The 22,709-nt window shown below is 36.2% G+C and overlaps 1 protein-coding gene across 6 annotated transcripts in view; it reads left to right on the plus strand.

Moving 5' to 3' along the window:
• Nucleotides 1-22,709, plus strand: part of BTBD8 (BTB domain containing 8) — a 106,223-nt gene that overhangs the window by 56,811 nt on the left and 26,703 nt on the right. For 4 of the 6 annotated variants that reach the window (XM_030328041.1, XM_030328043.1, XM_030328042.1 and 1 more), the window contains 5 exons: nt 3,494-3,583; nt 12,202-12,282; nt 13,504-13,600; nt 20,779-20,867; nt 21,308-21,410. In XM_030328041.1, the coding sequence (XP_030183901.1) occupies nt 3,494-3,583; nt 12,202-12,282; nt 13,504-13,600; nt 20,779-20,867; nt 21,308-21,410 (460 nt within the window). Of the gene's footprint in view, nt 1-3,493; nt 3,584-12,201; nt 12,283-13,503; nt 13,601-14,929; nt 15,026-20,778; nt 20,868-21,307; nt 21,411-22,709 lie in introns of those variants that run through there. The other 2 variants (XM_030328045.1, XM_030328047.1) reach the window with 2 other exon arrangements.

The following is a 22,709-nucleotide window of genomic DNA, read 5'->3' on the forward strand; positions in this document are numbered from 1 at the left end:
GTTTGGTATAATGTTTTTGAGCTTTATCTTTGAATATTATACATATCAGTATTTTATTCAGTTTTTACTGGTAAAAAGTTTTGCAGTATTTTTGGATATGCCACATTAGTTCTTTCTCCTGTTTTTAGATATATTGGTTTCTCTCATTTAGCTTTTACTAAGAAAGGTGGATTTTCTGTGCAAGTCTTTGTGTAAATATATATTTTCATTTCTCTTGGGTAAATTCCTAGGGATAATTTCTAGGTTTATGGTAAGTGAGTGTTAGCTTTTTGTGAAATTAACAAACATTTCTTCAAAGAGGTGGTGCCATTTTACTGCATGCTAGGAAGTGTTCTAGTTGTTCCGCATCTTCACCACCAGTTGACATTTGTCAATCTTTTTAATTTTTGCCACTCTAGTAGATGTGTAGTGGTATCACACTGTGGTTTTTATTTGCATTCCCCTAATCTACATAGTAATGTTGATTATCATTTCGTAAGCTTATTGGCCATTTGCATATCTTGTGATTTTTCTGGTCATCTTTTGCCCATTTAAAAAAAAAATTTTTTTTTTAACATTTATTCATTTTTGAGAGACAGAGAGAGACAGAGCATGAGTGGGGAAGGGGCAGGGAGAGAGGGAGACACAGAACCCGAAGCAGGCTACAGGCTCTGAGCCATCAGCACAGAGCCTGATGCAGGGCTCGAACCCACGAACTGCGAGATCATGACCTGAGCCAAAGTTGGACGCTCAGCCGACTGAGCCACCCAGGCGCCCCTTTAAAGCATTCTTAAAGGAACTGATTTGGCACAAATTTTAATATAAGTAAACTATTGAGAAACAGATATGTATCTTTTCCCCCCTTAACAGGAATCATGTCCTGTTCTGACCATAGCTTTTTCAGTCCTAATCTAATGCTCAAAACTTGATGTGCTATCTTGCTATACAACTGAGCATAAACTTGTTTTTTGAAGGAAGATAGTTTCTGTCAATATATTATCTGATAAATTTTTTGTGTATGCCCATTTTTTACCTGGATTATTTATGTGCTTGTATTTAGTTGTGATAGTTCTCTACACACTCTGGATTCAAGTTATTTGGTAGATATATTTTTACAGGTATTTTCTCTGAATATTTTGCTTATATTTCCATTTTCCTACAAATGATTTTTAAAGGACTAAAGTTTTTAATTTTGTTAAATTTAAATTTTTTATGTTAAAAAAACTTTTTTTTAAATTTTACATTTATTTATTTTTGAGAGACAGAGTGAGACAGAGCACGAGCAGGGAGGGCCAGAGAGAGGAGACACAGAATCTGAAGCAGCCTCCAGGCTCTGAGTAAGCAGTCAGCACAGAGCTTGACACGGGGCTTGAACCCATGAACTGTGAAATCATGACCTGAGCTGAAGTCGGACACTCAACCGACTGAGTCACCCAGGCGCCCCTAAAATTTTTATGTTTTTTTAACAAACTGGTTCATGCTTTTTGTTGCCCTAAGAAATCTTTGCCTACCCCAGAGTTGCAAAGATTTTCATCTTTTTTCTTCTAGAGATTTTATAGCATTAGCTTTTATATTTAGGTTTTGGTTCATTTTGAGTAGGTTTTTGTGTATGGTATGAGGTTAACTGTCAAGGTTCATTTCTTTCCCTTCAAATCTCCACTTCCAGTACCTTTTGTTGATAACACTGTCTTTACCCCCATCAAATTACCTTAACAACTTTGTTGAAAAGCAGTTGGTCATATATGTGTGGTCGGTTTTTGGATTTTCAGCTCTCTTCCATAATCTGTGTGTCTGTCCCTACATAAATACCATATTATCTTGATTACTGTCACTTTATAGTAAGTCTGAAAATCATGTCTTCCAACTTTTTTTCTCCTTTCTGATGCTTATTTGGCTATTGTAGTTCCTTTGTTTTTCCATATACCTTTTAAATCAACTTATCAGTTGCCACTTAAAAAACTTGATTGAGATTGTGTTGAAATGAGAAATTAATTTAGGCAAAATGAATGTGTTAACAATTTTGGATCTTCAAATTATGAGCAAAGTTTAGCCCTCTCTAGGTCTTTTAAAATTTATTTCAGCAATGTTTTATAGCTTTTAATGTGGAGGTTTTGCACTCTTTTGTTACATTTTTTTCCTATTTATTTGACCTCTTTTGATATTAGTGTAAATGAAGTTCTTTCCTTCATTTTCTAGTTGTTCACTATTACACCTGATTATCTTTGGATGATTGCTAGAAATTTTATCGAATATTTATAGAAATAATTTGACACTCTGGGTGATGTTATTTTAACGAAGACTGAATTTCCTTCTGCTTCTGTCCAGATGTTAGACTAGATGCAGATCACTTTAATCCAGTTAGGGATTGAGCAGATTCAAAGTGGGACTTCAGTGCTAAAAAGGGCTTTTCTGTTTCCTGTTCATTCTTCATTTAGGGTATAGCCCTTCAGAATCCAACTGAAATTTTGAGATCTCCACCAAAGCCTCCCCTCTTTGATTGACCCGAATTTCAGTTTGTATGCCTCCAAGCTTATAAAGATTGCCGAAAGCTATACTCAGCTTCTTACCTCTCAATCATTTTTTTTTTTGGCTTTCATTTGGCAATCACCTCAATGGAAAAAGTTTCCTAAAATACTTGAGTCAGCTCTTTTGTCTTCTTTCTTATAACTTATCTCAAAATCTGTGACCATGGTATCTTTCTGAGGCCTTCAAATCATTCCTGCTGTCTTAAAAAAAAAAATCTATGTGCATGTCTATATCTATATGTGTCTCCCTTTTTTCTTAGCTATTTTCAGGAGTGTTGCTCTGAGACACCCTAATAAGTCATTGCCAGAAGTATATTTTTCTTCTTGTCCCTTCCACTCTTCCATCTCATTCTCCACTAGAATATAATATTGTTCTCTGTATCTCATTTACTGCTGTATTCCTAGCACTTAGTATACTGCCTAGCACAAAATAGCACAAAAATATCTAGTCAATAGATATTTGTCAAATTAAAAAATGAATAATACATTGACATTTTCTGTGAAAAGATAGAATTGAAATTCAGAAGAAAATATCTTCCCTGTTATTTCTCATAGCTAAGATATAGCTGTTCTTTAGCATAATAGGGTGAGTTCTGAACTTGAATTCAGGACCTTTATAGTTCTAGTGCCTTTTTAATTGATATTCCCTCAAAATGTTAAATAACATCTTTTCTTTATCCATTTGTAAATTATTTATTACTCTCTTATTCATGGAAATAGTTTCAACTGTTATTATAAAGTTAAAGAGTTTTCAAGGGAAAAAATAAAAAAAAGATAAAAAGGACATTGGAATTAATGTTCTAATTAATCAAAATATTTAAGTATAAATATAGGTTTGTAATTTTTATGATGGTTATAATTCTTCCAGTGAATACAATCAAGGCAAATAGCTTATCATGTTTTAAGAGGTAAAGATGAAGAATTTAATTAAAAATTACATTTTGCATAGTACATAAATGTCTACCTGTGTTTTTCTCCCTTTCCTTTAGAGCCATTTTAAGTGCCAGATCCAGTTATTTTGCTGCAATGCTGAGTGGCTGCTGGGCTGAAAGCTCCCAAAAGTGTATTACTCTTCAAGGGTAAGCATAATTTTTACAAGGCAGCTTGACTGCAAATAATACTTCATACAGAACACTTCTAATGAATCTGTTTTCTCCATATATTCATTGAAATGTTTCTCATGTTGTGGAATTCAATGAAGTACATCTTCTGAAAATGAGAGATAGTAGGGAACATTTAGTAATAGAGATAGCATGTTAGTCTTCCCAGACTGCTAAAATAAAATATCACTACTGAGTGGCTTAAACAACAGAAACTTATTTTCTCAGAATTTGGCAAGATCAGAGTACCAGCAAGGTTTGTCTTATGAGAGCTCTTACCTTGGGTTGCAGACAGCTTATTCTCTGTGTGTGCTTAATGGCCTTCCCTTAGTGCATGGGGGCAAGGGGAGGTGGAAAGAAGGTAGAGGGAGAGAGACAGAGAGAGCTCTCTGGTTTCTTCTATTTTAGCACCTCAGGGCAGGGCCCCATCTTATTATCTAATTTAACCTCAATTCCTTATAAGCCCCATCTCCAAATATAGCCACATTGTGGAGTTAGGCCTCAGTATATAAATTTGGGTGCGTGGGGAAACACAAATATTCAGTATGTAAAAGGTAGTTTCTTTTTTATCTTTTAAAGAATAATTTGGATAGGTATGGATTTCATTGACTTATGAGGCAATGGTGTATCTACACAATTTGTGGCAGTTTATATAAACTGCTAAGATAGTTATTAAGATATAAACTAGTACCTTAAATGATAAAAAGGACCCTTTGTTTTTTTAGTGTTTATTCATTTTTGAGAGAGAGAAAGAGCATGCGTGGGGAAGCAGCAGAGAGAGGGAGACATAGAATCCAAAGCAGGCTCCAGGCTATGAGCTGTCAGCACAGAGCCCAATGTGGGGCTCTAACCCACAAACTGTGAGATCATGACCTGAGCTGAAGTCAGACGCTTAACCGACTAAGCCACCCAGGTGCCCCAAGAAGGACCCTTTTTTGGTCACAGATAATCACTGTGAGATTCTGTAGTGTACAGTATGGGGAAGGGCTTTCTCAGTAGGAAAAATGCCTGGGAGTTCTGAGGGAACCTCTCAGCCCTGCATCTTGGCCAGAATCTTGGGTACGGCATAGTGATAGTGGCAATTCCATGAAAATGGATGCATGGAAATTACTGATAAATTCTTAACCATTTATTTGTCTCCCTGACCTATAATTTTGGTTCTTCTTGGTTATAATCATCTGGTTCTCTTACTAAGTAGAACAAATCTCCAAATGCCTGTCATTTTGTAATTTTTCACTCTATAAAAAATGGATTTTATATGCCAAGCTAAAGAGTTTATTATCCTGGGTAAAGGGGATGTATAGATAGAGCAGTTGGTGACATTCTGTTATCACTATTGAAAACACTCTGAAAAATATACGTATCCTACTGATAAGATCTCTTCCTTTATGATGAACTTAAAATATCTGCTGAATAAATAGTGCTAGTAGAGGCTAAGAATCTTTCTAAGTGTGCCAATCCTAGGGATAATTATATTGGTGTAATTTTGGAAAATTTTAGATGTTTTAGACATCATTTTAAAAAACTGTCAATCCACTCTCCTTAGAAATGATTTCAACAGAAATTTAAATGGAGAGAGAACACTAGTTTGACTCAAAATGCAACTTCTGACAGTCATTAAAAAATCACGTGATTCTGTGTAGTGAGAAAAAAGTCAAAAGAAGAGTGTGATTATGGGATCTCATTCTACAGCAAGGGAAAGTAATTTACAGAAAGCACATGTCTGATTTTTTCCTAGAAGAAATCTTAGTTCCTTGTAGGTTTAGTGACAGTTTTTACTATCTGATGTCTATTGGGTAGCTATTTCTTTCTTCCTTTCTCCAAATAGATTTTGTCCTCAGGAGTAATAGTAATGCCATGTTTTTTCTAGGCTTCTTCCACATTTACTATGCACTTTGATTTTTAGAATCAGTCTTTGAGAGAGCAGGTGTATTCATATATTGCAGATGAGTAAAAACAAGATCAGTTAAGTTAAATGTCTTCCTGGAGTCACCTGGTAAATAAGTGCTTATGCTGAATATAAATCACATGGTTTTGATAAGTACTTCAGTGTCGATTCCACCACAGTCACTAAAGAGTTTAAAAGTTTCCTGTTGGCATGTATTCTTGAGCTAGTGCATACTCGTCTCCTCCACTGTTTAAATCCTTGATTTTCAAATTTTATCCCATAGAACCCTAAAGTTCTTGGTAGTATGTTAGGAAACACATGGCATGGGATTGGGATCTGAGGGGAAAACTATATAGGAAGGGCTGCCCCTTCAACCAGAACTGCTCTACTTTTATCTCTTTTATGTTGTTTAAGATGACCTCTGAGTTTAGCTATAGGAATAAAGGCAGTCCTTAATCAGCCCTCATGAGTGATCAGATTAAACATTCAAAACACACAGGCTTTTTAAAATTTTTTTTTCAACGTTTTTTATTTATTTTGGGGACAGAGAGAGACAGAGCATGAACGGGGGAGGGGCAGAGAGAGAGGGAGACACAGAATCGGAAACAGGCTCCGGGCTCCGAGCCGTCAGCCCAGAGCCCGACGCGGGGCTCGAACTCACAGACCGTGAGATCGTGACCTGGCTGAAGTCGGACGCTCAACCGACTGCGCCACCCAGGCGCCCCAAAACACACAGGCTTTTAAAGATGTAGTTTATTTAGAGGTTAGTAGGCAAGAAGGAAGTAGTAGCATCAACTGCTGGTCTCTACTGTCTTAACCTATAATTTTCCATCCTTTATTATGATGGATGTGATGGATGAATATCTCCTGTTATAATATGGCCTGACTACCACTGACCAACTTTAGTAGCTTGCTCAAGGGAAAGCCAAATAGAAGTAGCCAAACTTGTTTTAGAGTTCTGTTTGGCTTTCCCTTGAGCAAGCTACTAAAGTTGATGAATGGTAGTCAGAGACAGATATCATATGATTTCACTTATATGTGAAATCTAAAAAGCAAAACAAATGAATAAACAAACAAAAGGCAGAAACAGACCCATAAATACAGAGAACTAATGACTGACAGAGGGGGAGGGTGTGGGTGTGGGCAAAATGGGTGAAAGAGAGTGGGAGATATAGGCTTCCAGTTGTAGAAAGAATAAGCCACAGGAATAAAAGGTACAGCATAGGGAATATAGTCAATGGTATTGTAATAGTGTTGCATGGTGACAGATGGTAGCTACACTTGAGGTGAGCATAGCATAACATATAGAGTGGTTGAATCACCGTGTTGTATTCTTGAAACTTAAGTAACATTGTGTGTCAACTATACTAAAAAAAATGTCATTGAAATAAAGCATGTTGTAGTAGTGACAGCAATGATCAGGCTCACTCCCCTTATAGTATTTTCCTCTCTCTTCGGTTGTGGTAAGCAAGGCTCTGTTTCTCACTGGTTCATCTTTCCTATAGCTACTAGGTCAGCAGTGGTGGCTTACTGCTGGAAATCTCACATTGGAAATAAGGATACATTTCTTTTTGGCTCAACTGTTTTGTTTGGTAAAGCAAGGTTTTCTAATACTAAAATGAAGGAAGAAAGTTTCTCCTGACAGATACTGGGTTTTATCCATATCCTTTATTATCATCACACAATATTTTTTGCTTTCCCCTCTTGTACCACGTATCAAATTGACTGTGTCAAATTACCACCTACAATGGTATTAGTATCATGGGATATGAAGCTATAGGAAGGCTAAAGGGAATTTAAGAAAATTGAGGCTAAAAAGGATTTAGAAATTTTGCTTTTTAAAAAACTGCACCTTAAAATTTTTTTTATATTATAACAATCTACAAAACAAATTCTTTTTTCACATTCACATTAGCTTGTATTGTGTACTTGGGTAGATGTTTGTGTGGGTAATATAGTACAGTAAAAAGATCATGGACGTCGGTGTCATTATAGGTAGTCCAGTATCCAGTCCTAACTTGCTACATGACTTTAGGGTCATTGTGTATCTTCCCTGAGTTTCCTAAAGTTGTTGAAGGATTAAATGAGATATAGTGCTTGGTATGTAATATATAGTGCTTATTAATATTTGTCTTTTCTTTTTTCCCTAGATTAGATTGTTCTCATTTTCTAGAGACAAATGGGTTCAAGCAAGGTCCATTACCAATACCAGGACAGCAATGCCTGCTTTTGCTTGATCAGCAGCCTTTTTTGGAACTGTGCCACTGTTGTATGTCTGCAGGATGTTTCCTGCAGTAGATTAGAACGAAATCCTGTCTGTCCTCACAGAAAAGAATTACAGTGTTTTTAATGAGTTGGTAACTCATAGACCTATAATGCATATGATATTTTTCAAAAGGGATAGCCTTCAGTAAATGGAGGTAGGAATAGTAGAGTCCTGTAATCCTAGTTCTACCTGTGCCCCAGTATTGGGAGGTGCTAGGAAGTTGTCCAGTTTTCATGGACAAAGGTGGAAATTCTCAACATCCTATACTGGAAATTGAACCACAGCCAGTATTTATATAACTGCACACATTTCAATTTTTATATAAATAGAAGTCTTCCATTGGTGGCTTGAGGCTTTAGAACATAAATCTGGATTTTCTCATCTCCCTTGGGAGATTCCTGGGATTACACTAAATTTTCAGAATGATCTTTTGAAATATAAATTAGATATATGTATTTCTCTTCTGACTAAAATTGCTCAATGCCGTCTCATCACAGTGAGAATTAAACTGAAATCTTCACCACCAACCTATAAGACTCTGTATGATCTGGCTCCTGGGTTTTTCCAGACCATCCCACCTAAATTAACTACAGCCCAACTCTCCAGTTACCCTCTTTTATATTATCTTGTTATGTTGTTTTCATGGCACTTTTCACTATTAAAAGTACCTTTTTTATATATATTTGTTTACATATTTACTGTCCATGGCCTCCCTCTACAATGAAAGCTTCTTGTATCTTCGAGGTCTAGAATAGAGCCTATTATTCAATAAATAATTGAATGTGAATGAACAAACGAATGAATGAGTCCCTATGTTACCTTAGCCCACAGACACAGGACCATGAAACTTTAGGAAGCAATATAAAGCACAGAGATTTTAGTAGACTAGATGTATGTTTATTCTCTGATCTTAGAGCTCTGTCCTCTCATAGGTCTTTCTTCCCTAAATATATGTAATGTTTTCATCTCCTAAAAGCTTTTATTCTGATTACATTTATTTGTTTAAAAAAATTTTTTTTAATGGTTTTATTTATTTTTGAAGGAGAGAGAGAGACAGAGCATGAGCGGGGGTGGGGAGGAGCAGAGAGAGAGGGAGACACAGAATTTGAAGCAGGCTCCAGGCTCTAAGCTGTCAGCACAGAGCCCGATGCGGGGCTCGAACCCATGAACTGTGAGGTCATGACCTGAGCCGAAGTTGTACGCCTAACTGACTGAGCCACCCAGGCACCCCTATTCTGATTACATTTAAATGGGGATAGTGCTTTCAGTCTTTCCATTTAAACTGTGGGCTATTGAAGTGATTTGTTGTTTTTCTAGGTCATTTGATCATGTTTTTATAAATACTTTTAGTAAAAATACAAATGAGTTACGACACTGTGATGAAAATGCAGTTTAGTAAAACATCTGTAAAACTGAGGGAAAATGTTTTCTTGCTGTTTTTATAACCATATATTGATATATAGGCCCAAATGTCTGGATGTTCCTATCGAGTTTAATAAAACTATTGTTTTTCTTTAGTCATTATTATCTTTTGCTTGAAAAGTCAGGTCTGGAAAGAAACTATTATTTAACCATAAATGACCAATCCTCATTAACAGTAAGAAGAATAGCTCTTGAAATTTTGATGGAAAGTGCATTGAATAGTATATATTCTAGTAATTACGCTAGTGTTTTAGATTAGCAGACTGCAGATAATGTGGCATGATTATTCTGAGATTAAATCTTGCCATATCCATAGTATGTAAATTAGAAGAGATTTGACTTTTTTTCCTAAGTATTAAAGATGTGGAGTTTTTGAACCAGCATAAACCAGTACTTGGCCATAGTGGGGGGCCAGTAAATATGTATTAAATTAATTAATACATATTTAAATTAATTAAATTAATTAAAAAATACTTACATATTTTCAACTTAGTATTCCTCTGAAGGCAATGCTATAAGTGTCCAAGTAAGCCATTCATTAAACATTCTTCAAACATGTCTTGAGCATATGTTGTATAAAACCATAGAATCAAACACCTGAGTCCTACCCTGTGGAACTCTATTTCTTTTCTTCTCTCTTTCCTTCTTTCTTGCTTTTAGCAGATTAGATACTGTAATATCTTAAGATTGTATAATATTGTTAAGCTAGCTTAACAAACTGTGGGAGTCTTATCGGCACTGTTCCCACCCTGATTTCCACTGCAGAGCTCCAATATTGTGTGGGGGAAGAAAATTCTTCTCATCCTGGGGGTACAGAATCAATGCTGACATTCGGTTGCTACTAGAACGACAAGGATAAATAAGATACAGCCTGCCCTAGCAGGACTCAGTCTAGAAGGAGAAGCAAATGTGTAAATAAAGATATCACAAGTCAGTCTGATAAATGTGATAATGGAAGTATATAGTATAGTGTACTGCTTAAGAGCCCATACTTTGGAGTCAATAGGCCTGGACTTAAATGGTAGTGTATCGCTAGCCATTTGGCCTTGGGCAAGTTACTTGATTTCAGTTTTTCATTTATAAAACAAGACTAATAATAGTATCTCCTATTGAGTTGTTACGATTATTAAATGAGCCAGTGGCACTCAAAATGCTTATTAGCTCAGTGACTGGTTCATAAGTGCTCAATAAATGTTAGTTATTACTATGTTTACCATTCAGTGATTTTTTTTTTCCCTTGGAAACATTAAGGAAACAATCAGAGATAAAGAGCCACGTGTCTGCTTTCTGAAAGATGAAGGAAGTAGAGAGGGAGAATATTTTAAACAGAGTATATGGATGTACTAAGGCATAGATGTATAAGGAATTATAAGTAGTTCAGGTGCAGGAAATGAGTAGTTCATTTATCTTGGAACAGCTGCTAGAGAGGGTGAACTAGAGGTCAGATGATAAAGAACACTATACACCAGTCTAAGGAATTTGAACTTTTTTTTCTATGGGCAATAGAGAATTGTTGAAGGGTTTTTCACTCTAAAAGCAGTGTGGGAAATGGGATGCAAAGAGATTATTTCAGGTAGGAAACTTACATGAGAGAGAAGATACAGTCATAGTACAGATTAGAGGAAAAATTTCACCTCTCCCAGAGCAGTCAGAGGAGAAACAGCAGAGGCTAACTTCCAGAAATTTTTGAAGCTATAAGTGATGAGATATAATGAGGGAGAGGATCAAGATGAATCTCATGGTCTAATTTAGGTATCTAGGGGTGCCTGGGTGGCTCAGTCGGTTGAGCGTCTGACTTCGGCTCAGGTCATGATCTCGCAGTCTGTGAGTTGGAGCCCCGTGTCAGGCTCTGTGCTGACAGCTCAGAGCCTGGAGCCTGCTTCAGATTCTGTGTCTCCCCCTCTCTCTGCCCCTCCGCAACTCATTCTGTCTCTTTCTCTTTCTGTCAAAAATAAATAAACATTAAAAAATTAAAAAAAAATAATTTAGTTATCTAGATGATAATCTAGATGCTGAGATTTTTGGGCGGACTTCTTCCTGTTCAAAATAATATGAAAGAGTCAGTAGATGAAGTAAGAAAACATTTTCTTTGTTATTGATAAAAACACTTCAAGTAGTAAAACATGTGTTAAGGTAAGAGCCAAAGTTGACTTGCTTACTGTGTCTTCTCTATGACTACCCACCTGAAAGAAAGTCTGAAATTGGATAGCAGATGCACTTTTTCCCAATCACATCTTCAGACTCGTTCAGCAGAGAAGAAAGGAAAAAAGAAATTATATTACCTCTCATCTTGGGTTCCTCTGGACCATTGATAAGTGGTTATTGTCCATGAACCAGATGCAAGAAGCCCTGTAACAGTGCTATGAACAAAATAGGAACAGCAAAAAAAATAAATAAATAAAGACTGAATCTGGGGTGCTGGGAGAGGTAGGAAAGAGGAAGGAGGCCATGAAATCAGTTTGAGATCTAGTAGTCAGTAGGGCGTAAAAGTTACCACTCCAGACTACTTCTTTAAGTCATATCTTTTCTTTTCATCTGTAATAAGGATGTTGGCCAAGCTAGAGGTGCTAGATAGGTATTACAAATTAAGAAATCTGTGCAGCATAACAAGAATCTTTTTAGTGAATAGAATAGTTCATCAGAGGCTTTAAGAAGACCAGAGGCCATTTGTCAGTGATGCTGAGGAGAGGATTTCCTAATAAGCCAGAGGTTGGACTGGGACCTCTCAGATCCCTTGTAACTCTAAAAGTTCATTAAAGAAGATGCTCAACAAATAATTAGTGATTTGCTAACATACCAATAATATTTTATAACATATAAAAATCTATAACTGTAGTTATACTTCATTTTAAATTAATGGAATAACTGCATGGATGTTATTTGAAGAACATACTCTTCAGATAAAAGTGAGATTAAAACTTTATCTTAGCTAAAATTTTATGAGAAAATAGAGTGTATTGTTGATATCAGTTTCACTTTAATTATTTCTGGATTTGAATTTGGTTTTCTTTTATATTTCAGTATAAACCATGTAGAAATGAATGTTATGATGCATTTTATATATGGAGGAACTTTGGACTTTCCAGAGAAAACTAATGTTGGGTACGTATTATTTTTAAATCATTTTAAGTATAAAAGTATTAATACTTTGTGGTGTCTGCTTTGTTGAGCTTTGTTTTAAAGTGTCAATACAGTAGAAGCTTCACTTTCATTATTTTGCCATATCATGTGTATTTGGGGAGTATCTAAAAACAGGACGTTGCCTTATTTAGAAGAAAAGATGATCTAGCAACTCACAGTAATAAGATTAAGAAAAGTCTTTTATTTGACTCAGATTTTGTTAGAAAGACCTTATATTTGTTTTGGAAAATAAACGACAGGTTTTTATAAAGTAAAATTGAATATCAGATTTTGAACAATTTACTATTTTGTTTTCAAATTTTAGGACTACTCTTTTAAACAGCAAGAGAAAAGTAAAAAGAAAAACCTTAAAATTACTTTATAGACATCCTAAAGAACAACAATGGTTCTTAAGTGCTGTTTAGTGAAATGCCATGTAAGCACTGAAACTGTAGTAGAGAATGAAATCTACCTTGCTCTTCCAATTTTTTAGATGTGTTCTTCTTCTATTGCTGTTTTCATACCAAACAAATGAAAGCTGCTTTTTAATTTAAATATTCATTGGTTTTTTAAATTACAAACTGAGTAAATGATTTTGGGGGGAAAATGTCATGAGTCACAGAGATTGAGTATTGAAATTTATCCCCCTGGAAACCTATAGGAAATTTTATCATGCCCTCAAGGCTTGTAGGTTTCCTAAGTACCTAAAGTGAGTGTGGTACTTGGAAATTCTTGCCAAATGAAAGAAGCAGTGGAAACTCGCTGAGGCACTGGATACTGTTTTCAGTCTTAGAGTCATTTGTAGGTATTTTCAGTATGATAAACATCAATTAATTGCCCTCCTCCCAAGTTTTTATTGTACAGATTTCTTGCAAAGAGTTTTATAACTTTTACAGCCTTTGAAGCAGCTTCCTGGACTTTGCTGAATATGTCACTGACAATATGAGGGGAATTTGAAACATCTCCAATTTACTTCATGTTATTCTCCACTAACCAAGTCATCTGACAGTACTTTCAAACTTTGACCTGTGTCCTTTTTATTATCCATAAAGGATATCTACTATGTAGGACAGAAAGTTAAAGTTAAAATAATTCAGATTATTATTATTTTTTTAAACAGGCTATCTATTATTAAGACATTACTGTGTATTAGTCCTTAGTTTTTAAATTGGAGAATTAACAGTCTATCTGTTTTTATTTTAGTCAGATACTCAATATGGCTGATATGTATGGACTAGAAGGATTAAAAGAAGTAGCAATCTATATTTTAAGAAGAGATTACTGTAATTTCTTTCAGAAGGTAATTATTGAGTCTCAGAAATCTTTTACCCAGTGCTTAAAGTCACCCATTATTATCTACTAGATTTTTAGCTCTGATAGTGAATAGTGCTTTGAATCTTAAAAAATATTCAGTCAATTTAACTAATGGGAACTCTAGTTGAGAAATAGCTCATATGATATGCTTACAAAAAAACAGAAATTAATTCAAATCATTTAAGTAAAATAAAATTGACATGGAGTTTATTGAAAGGATATAGGAGTATCCTTTATAATTCAAAGGTGGAGTGTGCAGCTGGGACTGAGTCAGGGTGGGTGGCTCAGTCAGTTAAGCGTCCAACTCTTAATCTTGGTTCAGGTCATGATCTTGTAGTTTGTGAGATCAAGCCCCACATTGGGCTCTGCACTGACATTGCAGAGCCTGCCTGGGATACTCTCTCTCTCTGTGTGTCTCTCTGTCCCTCCCTCCCCTGCTTGTGTCCATGCGTTCTCTCTCTCACTCAAAATAAATAAACAGAGAAAAAAAAACACATTTATCACAAGTGTTTCATTTGTTCTTTTCCCTGAAAGTACGCTGTTCCTTCCTGTCACTTCTCTTTATAGCATCTACTTGAGATGGAATATATTTCTCTTCTCATCAAGTGGAGTATGAATACTAACTTTTAACTTTAGTTAATATAAACATAAATTTATTGTCTAAAGAAAGATCTCCTACTACACATTTGTACAGATGCCATTTTGTACATTATTCTTAGATTATCTAATGTTTTAACTTACTCTGTGACTATAGGTTATTTTTTATGTACTTAATCATTTTCTAAATTCTCTACAGTGATCATATATTATTACTTTTATAATCAACAAAAAAGCAAATCTTAAAATAGTTGTTTTACATCGATATTCCCTTCTTATTGGGTACTTGAGGCAGCAGTATATATTGTATGCATTTTAATTAGGTAATTTTAATAATTTTAATGACATGTAAATTTATATTTTTGTGTTGGGTAGGACTTTCCTACCTCTGTATAAGTTGCAGCTGAAGAAGCACCCCATGTACTAAAAGAGAGCCATGAACAGTTGCCTATAGCACCACCTCCACTACCACCCAGAGTTTACTGAGAAACATTAAACTCCTCAGCTACCTTTAATCAATCATTTATTCCAGCCTCTAGAAGTAAGGAAATTAGAAGAAGGAGGGTGGTCTGTGGTATCCTGAACTTTGTAGAAAGTGAATAATTCTGATGAAAGATTTTCCTTCTCTTTCGTCTGCTTCCCTCATCTTCCCAGCCAAGTGAAAGTTAGGAGGGAGATCCAAGCATATCTGAATAAAAATTAAAGATAGAGGGTATCTGCAATGAGGAGATATGTCTTATCCTTCAGATGGACATATGCCACATCTGTAAAACCAGCCCACTTTGGAGCTTCCATTAAAGAATAAAAGAAAATGGTAAGAGATTTCTTGGGAGAGCCTGAATTTCTTGGAATATGCCTCAGAAGCCAGTAAGAGTACCCTCATATGTGGAGATTTCTAAAGGGAGAAGCCAGTACTAGTTTGGCCATTTGGGACAATAGCTGTTGTCATGTGTAGAAAAAAGTAGGGGCGCCTGTCTGGCTCAGTTGGTAGAGTGTGCAACTCCTGATTTCGGTGTTGTGAGTTCAAGCCCCACATTGGGTGTAGAGATTACTTAAAAGTAAAATCTTGAAAAGAAGAAAAGAAAAAAGTATGGGGAGTCCACTCCACACCCGTTACACCTGGTTCGTGGGGAGGGAAGAGGACCTTAGTGGTTCTTTGAAGATTAGAGGTTGCTGGTACAGGGCCAAATGATGCTGTGTCCCACCTAGGGATCACTGCGCATCATGAACCACTAGAAGAATCTTTATCCACTGAGGGGCTAGGGTTACATATAGTCTGCTCCTAAAGAGTCATTGGCAAAGGCCATCAACATCTTTTTTTTTTTAATTTTTTTTAATGTTTATTTATTTTTGAGAGAGAGAAACAGAGCATGAGCAGGGGAGGAGCAGAGAGAGAGGGAGGCACAGAATCCGCAACAGGCTCCAGGCTCTGAGCTGTCAGCACAGAGCCTGACGTAGGGCTCGAACTCACAAACTGTGAGATCATGACCTGAGCCGAAGCCAGACGCTTAACCAAATGAGCCACCCAGGTGCCCCAAAGGCCATCAACATCTTAATTAGAGCAAACTCAGTGACATCAACCTATTTCCATGCTGTGTCTGGTTATTTATATGGCCATTCATAGCCCTCTTTCACAGGAGTTAGACCTAGAAAATGGGAGGAGCAAGAGGAGACCACACCATGCTCTACTCCTGATTCCATATTTCCCCAACTATAAATGTAATCAGTGATGGGGGAGAGAAAGATGTAAAGCCAGATATAAGATAGGTGTCTAAATAGTACTGTGCTGATTTCAATTCCAAAAAATAACCAGAAAATACTGGAATTTGCCTAGAATGTCATGAAGGGATGAAAAAAGAAGAATTTGACACAGCATAGTTGGCAGCATTATCTGGGAAAAAAGTTTTATGTTAGTATCTCCTCTGAACTGAGACTCCTCAATAAATGAATTACATCTAACATTTTATTTATTTTTTATTTTTAAAAAATGTTTTATTTTTATTTTTTATTTTTTTATTTTCCTTTTTTGAAAATATGATTTATTGTCAAATTGGCTTGCATACAACACCCAGTGCTCATCCCAAGTGCCTTCCTCAATGCCCATCACCTATTTTCCCTCTCCCCCCACCCACCCCCATCCACCCTCAGTTTGTTCTCTGTATTTAAGAGTCTCTTGTGGTTTGCCTCCCTCCCTCTCTATATCTCTTTCCCTTTCCCTTCCTCCTTAGTCTTCTGTTAAGTTTCTCAAGATCCACATATGAATGAAAACATTTGTGGTTTATATATACAATGGAATACCACTTGGCAATGAGAAAGAATGAAATCATGCCATTTGCAGCAACATGGATGGAACTGGAAGGTATTATGCTGAGTGAAATAAGTCAGAGAAGGACTGGTATCATACATTTTCATACATTGTGGGGAATAAGCTTAGAAATTCCCTGGGCTTGCACCAATGGGTTAACAAGGCATAAAGAATTACAAAGCCATAGGATGCTCACACCCAAGTTTGGGTAAACAAGATTAGGTGAATTAAGGTAGAGAAGGGGGGCTAAGGCCCCCAGAATAAAGTAGGGGGAAAAGGCCCCCAGAATAGGGGGGGGCAAATGTCCCCGATACAAAGGTATATGAGGTAAGCAAGATTAGGTATTCAGGGTGAAAGCACCCCCCCCCCCAATTTAGTACTATAGCAGAAAGCTGCTTTCACAGAAGGAAGGACCAACGTAGGTAAACAGGTAAATAGGGCTATAGACCTCTGTGCTGCAGTGAAGCTGTCGAGAGCAGAGCTGATTAACAAAAGAAAGGTGTCTTGTTAACCCTGAAGTTACTTGCTGTATCTGTCTTATCCCCTAGGCTGGCTAAGATAGACATGGTGCTTCCTGTCTGCCATTAACAATCATCTGACCATCCGCCTGGGGCCAGGATTTTGTTTTGTATTAATCCAAACCCCTAACCCCAAATATCTTCAAGACCCCCTTTCCTTCGCGTCCATAAGTTAGTGTTCATAGTTTCATTACCTCTTTGTGCGCATCCATCACCATGTTTGTAAGCCTTCTGATCCTAATACAAATGGGGCAAGGACCCTCATTCGGGGCTCTTGTCTTTTCTTGGACATTAGCCATCTCTCGCTTTTAATCCTGCGTCCGCTCTCTTGTGGGACAAAAGAGAACTCTAGACTTAGAGTCTATACAATACATCTAACATTTTAAAAATAATCTCTTTTATGGATAGTCTTTGGACCATTGCCTCTAGTTTTTAGTATGTTTATAAGTATACATAGGTTGTATGCAGCTTCTTGCATTTTACTTACAATAATTCACTTGATTTTTAAAACACAGAAGGCATATTTGTTAACATTAAAACAACAGAAAATGAAATTTTAAATAGATTATCAATATGATACTTTGTTGAAAACTTTTTTCACTTTATTTTACTTGTTTTAATATATTTTATTGTGGTAACAGATATTTGAGAGAATAATTTTTGCTTTTATTGCTTGATCTTTAAACTTTTGCTTTACATATTTTTATAATATATAACTTTATAAATATATCTTTGAAAGTATAATTTTTAACTTCTAGATCTCAGGGGTATCTGGGTGGCTCAGTCGGTTAAGCATCTGACTTTGGCTCAGGTCATGGTCTCGCCATCCATGAGTTTGAGCCCTGCATCCGGCTCTGTGCTGGCAGCTCAGAACCTGGAGTCTGCTTTGAATTCTATGTCTACCTCTCTCTTTGCCCCTCCCCTGCTCATGCTCTGACTCTCCCTCAAAAAGAAATAAACTTTTAAAAAAGTTTTAACTTCTAGATCTTAATTATGTAGTTTCTTGCCAGTGACTTACTTGCATGTGATAAGCCTATTGTAACACACTGCACAGTAATACAAATTTGGGTAGAAAGTAATGGGTAACTGGCCCTGACTCCTGACAAGCTTTAGTCATTTCATTAACTTCACAATTTTACCTTTTACACAATTAAAATTTTTGGACTTCATTTATAGAATTACAGTGAACTTTACATTATATATTTTTCATCACTTCTTTTTTTTTTAAGTTTATTTTTCAGAGAGACAGAGACCGAGCAAGCGGGAGAGTGAGAGAGAGAGAGAGAGAGAGAGAGAGAGAATCCCAAGCAGGCTCTGCACTACCAGTGTAGATGTGGGGCTTGAGCTCACACAACCATGAGATCATGACCTGAGTGGAAACCAAGAGTTGGACTCTTAGCCAACTGAGCCACCTAGATGTCCCTTTTTTGCCACTTCTTTAAAAACATATCTTGGGTAGTGATTTAAATATATCTCTTCCCAAATTCTGCAAGCAGATTTTGAAAATGACTAAAGGTCTGTCATCCTGTTACAAAATACTTGGAAATTAGCATTTTTATATTAGTGAAATTCTCAGAGAGTTAAAGTAACCTTTTAAGCCAGTGGTCAGTAAACCTTTTCTGTAAAAGGCCAGATAGCAAATATTGTAGGCTTTGTGGGCCATGCATTCTCTATCACATCTACTCAGCTCTGCTGTTGTGGAACAGAAGCAACTACAGACAACATGTAAAGGAACATCATAGTAGTATTCCAATAAAACTTTATTCACAAAAACAGTGATGGGCTACATTGGCCCACAAGTATAGTTCCCTAGTCTCTGCTTTAAGCAGCAAATTACTTTGTATTTTAATTTTTTTATGGAAATTATTCTTATACATCAGTTAGTGGACTTTGTGTTGTAAAGAGCTGGTTATTCCTAAATTAGATTGCTGGACCTCTTTTTTTTTTTTTTTTTTTTTTTTGAGCGAGAGTGAGGGAAGAGAATCTTTAAATTTTTTACTTTTGTATTTATTTTTATTTTAGAGAGAGCATGAGCTAAGGTGAGGGGCAGAGGGAGAGAGAGAATCTTAAGCTGGGTCCATGCTGACACAGGACTTGAGCACAGCCCTGGGATCATGACATGAGCTGAAATCAAGAGTTGGATGCTGAGCAAACTGAGCTACCCACGTGCCCCACATTCCTGGACGTTTTAACTCTTGTGTTTACTTTTATAATTTTTTTTTTTTTTAATTTTTTTTTCAACGCTTATTTATTTTGGGGACAGAGAGAGACAGAGCATGAACGGGGGAGGGGCAGAGAGAGAGGGAGACACAGGATCGGAAACAGGCTCCAGGCTCTGAGCCATCAGCCCAGAGCCTGACGCGGGGCTCGAACTCACGGACCGCGAGATCGTGACCTGGCTGAAGTCGGACGCTTAACCGACTGCGCCACCCAGGCGCCCCTACTTTTATAATTTTTTAGACTTCTGAGTGTTTTTATGTTTATACCAGTAGTTTCTTCCCAAGAGTTTGATACTCTTGTCTGAAGTGGTTCAGAAAACCAAATTATTTAACTTGGTAGAATTATCACTGTATCATCTATATAGTGATAGCCATTTTTATTTTATTTTATTTATTTATTTCTTTTTTTGTTATTTTGAGAGAGAGAAAGAGAGTGCACAAGCTGGGGAGGGGCAGAGAGAAGGAGAGACAGAATCTCAAGCAGGCTCCACACCATCAGTGCAGAACCCAGTGTGGGGCTCGAACTCACAAACCATGAGATTATGACCTGAGCCGAAATCAAGACTTGGACTCTTAACCAACTGACCATTTTTTTGATTTTAGAATAACCTAGAGTACCTCCAGTTATTGCAAAGGGAATAACCAGTTTGTTCATATACAAAGCAAAATATTTACATTCAATTTATTGAACACTAATGTAATACTTTTAGGAGAAGTGTATTAGAAACTCAAATTAATAGCAGTTCATAATTTTAAAAGTTGCAAATCACTAACCTTATTAGAAAGATTACCCTGGGTGTAATTCTAAAGAAGGTTTGCTCTTCTCTGAGAGCAAGGGATCTTCAGAAAGATACACTTAGAGACCACATACAGAAATTGGCTGATTGATGATCTTTATTTAGTATATAAACCCCACATTACAACAAATGAATGTGTACCAAGAGAAGTTGAACTCTATTCACCCTAATAGGCAATAGATATGCTTAGAAAATAATCCAAAACCTGAAAATAAGTGATATGGGCAATATGTAGCAAAGAGGCTTAACACCAAGAGCAATGAGTTGTTGTCACTACTTATATCTACATTTTTTAATTACTTCCATATATGAACTTTTAAAAATACATTATATAATTATGATCTAATTTCTGTCATTTTGTCTGAGGTCAGAGTAGGACTTCCCATTGCACATGCACTTAGAGTTATATTTATACTTCAGGAAGCAGATTAGATCATATGGTTGCATTGCAGTGTGATGTGCTAGAAATTACACCATTTTAATGTAAAAAATAAGCTAAATGAAATTAAAATAAAACTTGTGTTCATTCTGATAGCTGAGAGAGTTCAAATGCTGTTCTATAAAACTAAAGGTTGTTAGTGATACTCTGTTTTACAAGAATAGACTTTTGAATTATGCACATTTATTCTGCAGTTTAGGTATACAAATCAGATCATGTTTATGAACCAAATACTTTTAGCCTCTGAAAGTTGAAAAAGAATACATGTGGTGTTTTCTATTAATTTTAGCCTATTCCCAGAACGTTGGCGTCTGTATTAGAATGCCTGATTATTGCTCATTCAGTTGGAGTGGACAGTCTTTTTGCTGACTGCATGAAGTAAGTGATTTGAAGTAGTGTCAATACTATTAATATAAAGATTTTGTTCTTCTATTCTTGTAATTTTCTGGGAAATTTTGGAATTGGTCTGTTTTCTTGGGTACATTTTAGGGAGCTTAATGCTTAACTAGTTGTAACAATTGAGAAGTATTATTGACTTAGATATTACTCAAGATGCTTGGGATCTATTTTATTTTAGCCTAACCATGGTTATTTATGTCAAAAGCTATGCATCAAACTTAAAGTAGAATTAAAATATTTGTTTACAGAAAAGGGAGGACAATTAAGTCCATCATAGAGTTCACAAAATTAACAGTAAGAGTTAGTCATCATATATTTATGTACAACTTATATCATTGAAAATAAAAGTGTTATTTGAATACTATAATCCAAAATATTTTCATTTCTCTAACTTGAGATTCTTTTATTTTTTTTAACAGGTGGATTGTAAAGCATTTTGCAAGGTTTTGGTCTGAGAGAAGTTTTGCAAATGTACCTCCTGAGATTCAGAAAAGTTGTCTTAACATGTTGATTCAGTCTTTAGTAAGTATAAACTGAATACCCTTGTTTGTATTTGTCATCAAAAAGTTTATTCAGTTTTGTGTAGGTACTTTCAACGTTTTAAACATAAATGTAGAATTCTATGGTAAAAGCAAGATGAGAGAACCGATTTCAGATAACCCAGAACCAGTTGAGAACCTGTCCTCAAGATTCTGTTCCCCTCTACCAAATTCATTAGTTAGGGTTCAGAGAAGCAGAACCACTATTTTGGTTCATGAACAAAGGGGGCCTGGTGCCACAGATGGAGGTTATGCATTGGTATCAACAACATGGATTTCTACTCACTAAGGTAGATTTGGTACAGCGCTGAAACTTCTCTGTGACAACATTCCCCACGAGATCCAGCCATTTACTTGGAGGCCAGTTAATTATATTGGACCACTTCATCATGGAAAAGGCAGTGCTGTGTTCTCATTGGAGTAGACATTTGCTCTAAATACAGATATGCCTTCCTTGCTTCCAGTATTTCTGCTAAAACCACTATCCGTGGTCTTACAGAATGCCTTTTCCATAATCATGGTGTTTCACACAGCATCACTTATGACTAATGAACTCACTTCACAGCAAATCAAGTCTGGCTCATGATTTCACTGGTCTTACCATGTTTTCTGTCATCCTGAAACAACTGGCTTGATAAATACCAGCCATGACCAAGTTACCAGTTACAGAAATGAGGTTCTAGTAGTTATGATATAAACATCAATTCCCCCTTTTTATATGAATATTTGTTTACATAAACCACTGTTTATGTATACTCCTTCCACTGTCTCATATCTCTACCATCTAATATAAGACCTGTTAATAATGGTTAATTTTATATCTCCATATTTAAGTTACAGGATACCAAAGGGGAGTGGGAATCAGTCTGAAGAACAACAAATATTTCCCAAAGACAAAATAAAGACTTTATATCCTCTTACAGGGAAGGGCTAGCATGTTTGTTGTATACAGGATACTTACACCATGTCAGGCAAAAGCATAACTTTGTTATTGTCTCCATTTGAAATTAAGTATTGTTTAAAGAGATGTGTATGGGTGCCAACCCCACAGGGGTGGACTGCAGTGATTTTGTAACATTGTCAGCTTGGCTCAGATAAACTGTTTCCCAGAATTTCCCTCTTTGAATGTTTCCACTTGGAGTGGCCACAAGGGACAATTTGGCATGAGATTTGGAGGGTAAAAGTGAAGCAGCAGCCTTTTTTTTTTTTTTTTTTTTTTTTTTTTTAACACCAGGACTATTGGGGCAGGCACTTTTATCTCATACGTGTTGCTTGTTTACTG

This window comes from Lynx canadensis, chromosome C1, assembly GCF_007474595.2.
Source record: "Lynx canadensis isolate LIC74 chromosome C1, mLynCan4.pri.v2, whole genome shotgun sequence".
NCBI classification, from domain to species: domain Eukaryota; kingdom Metazoa; phylum Chordata; class Mammalia; order Carnivora; family Felidae; genus Lynx; species Lynx canadensis.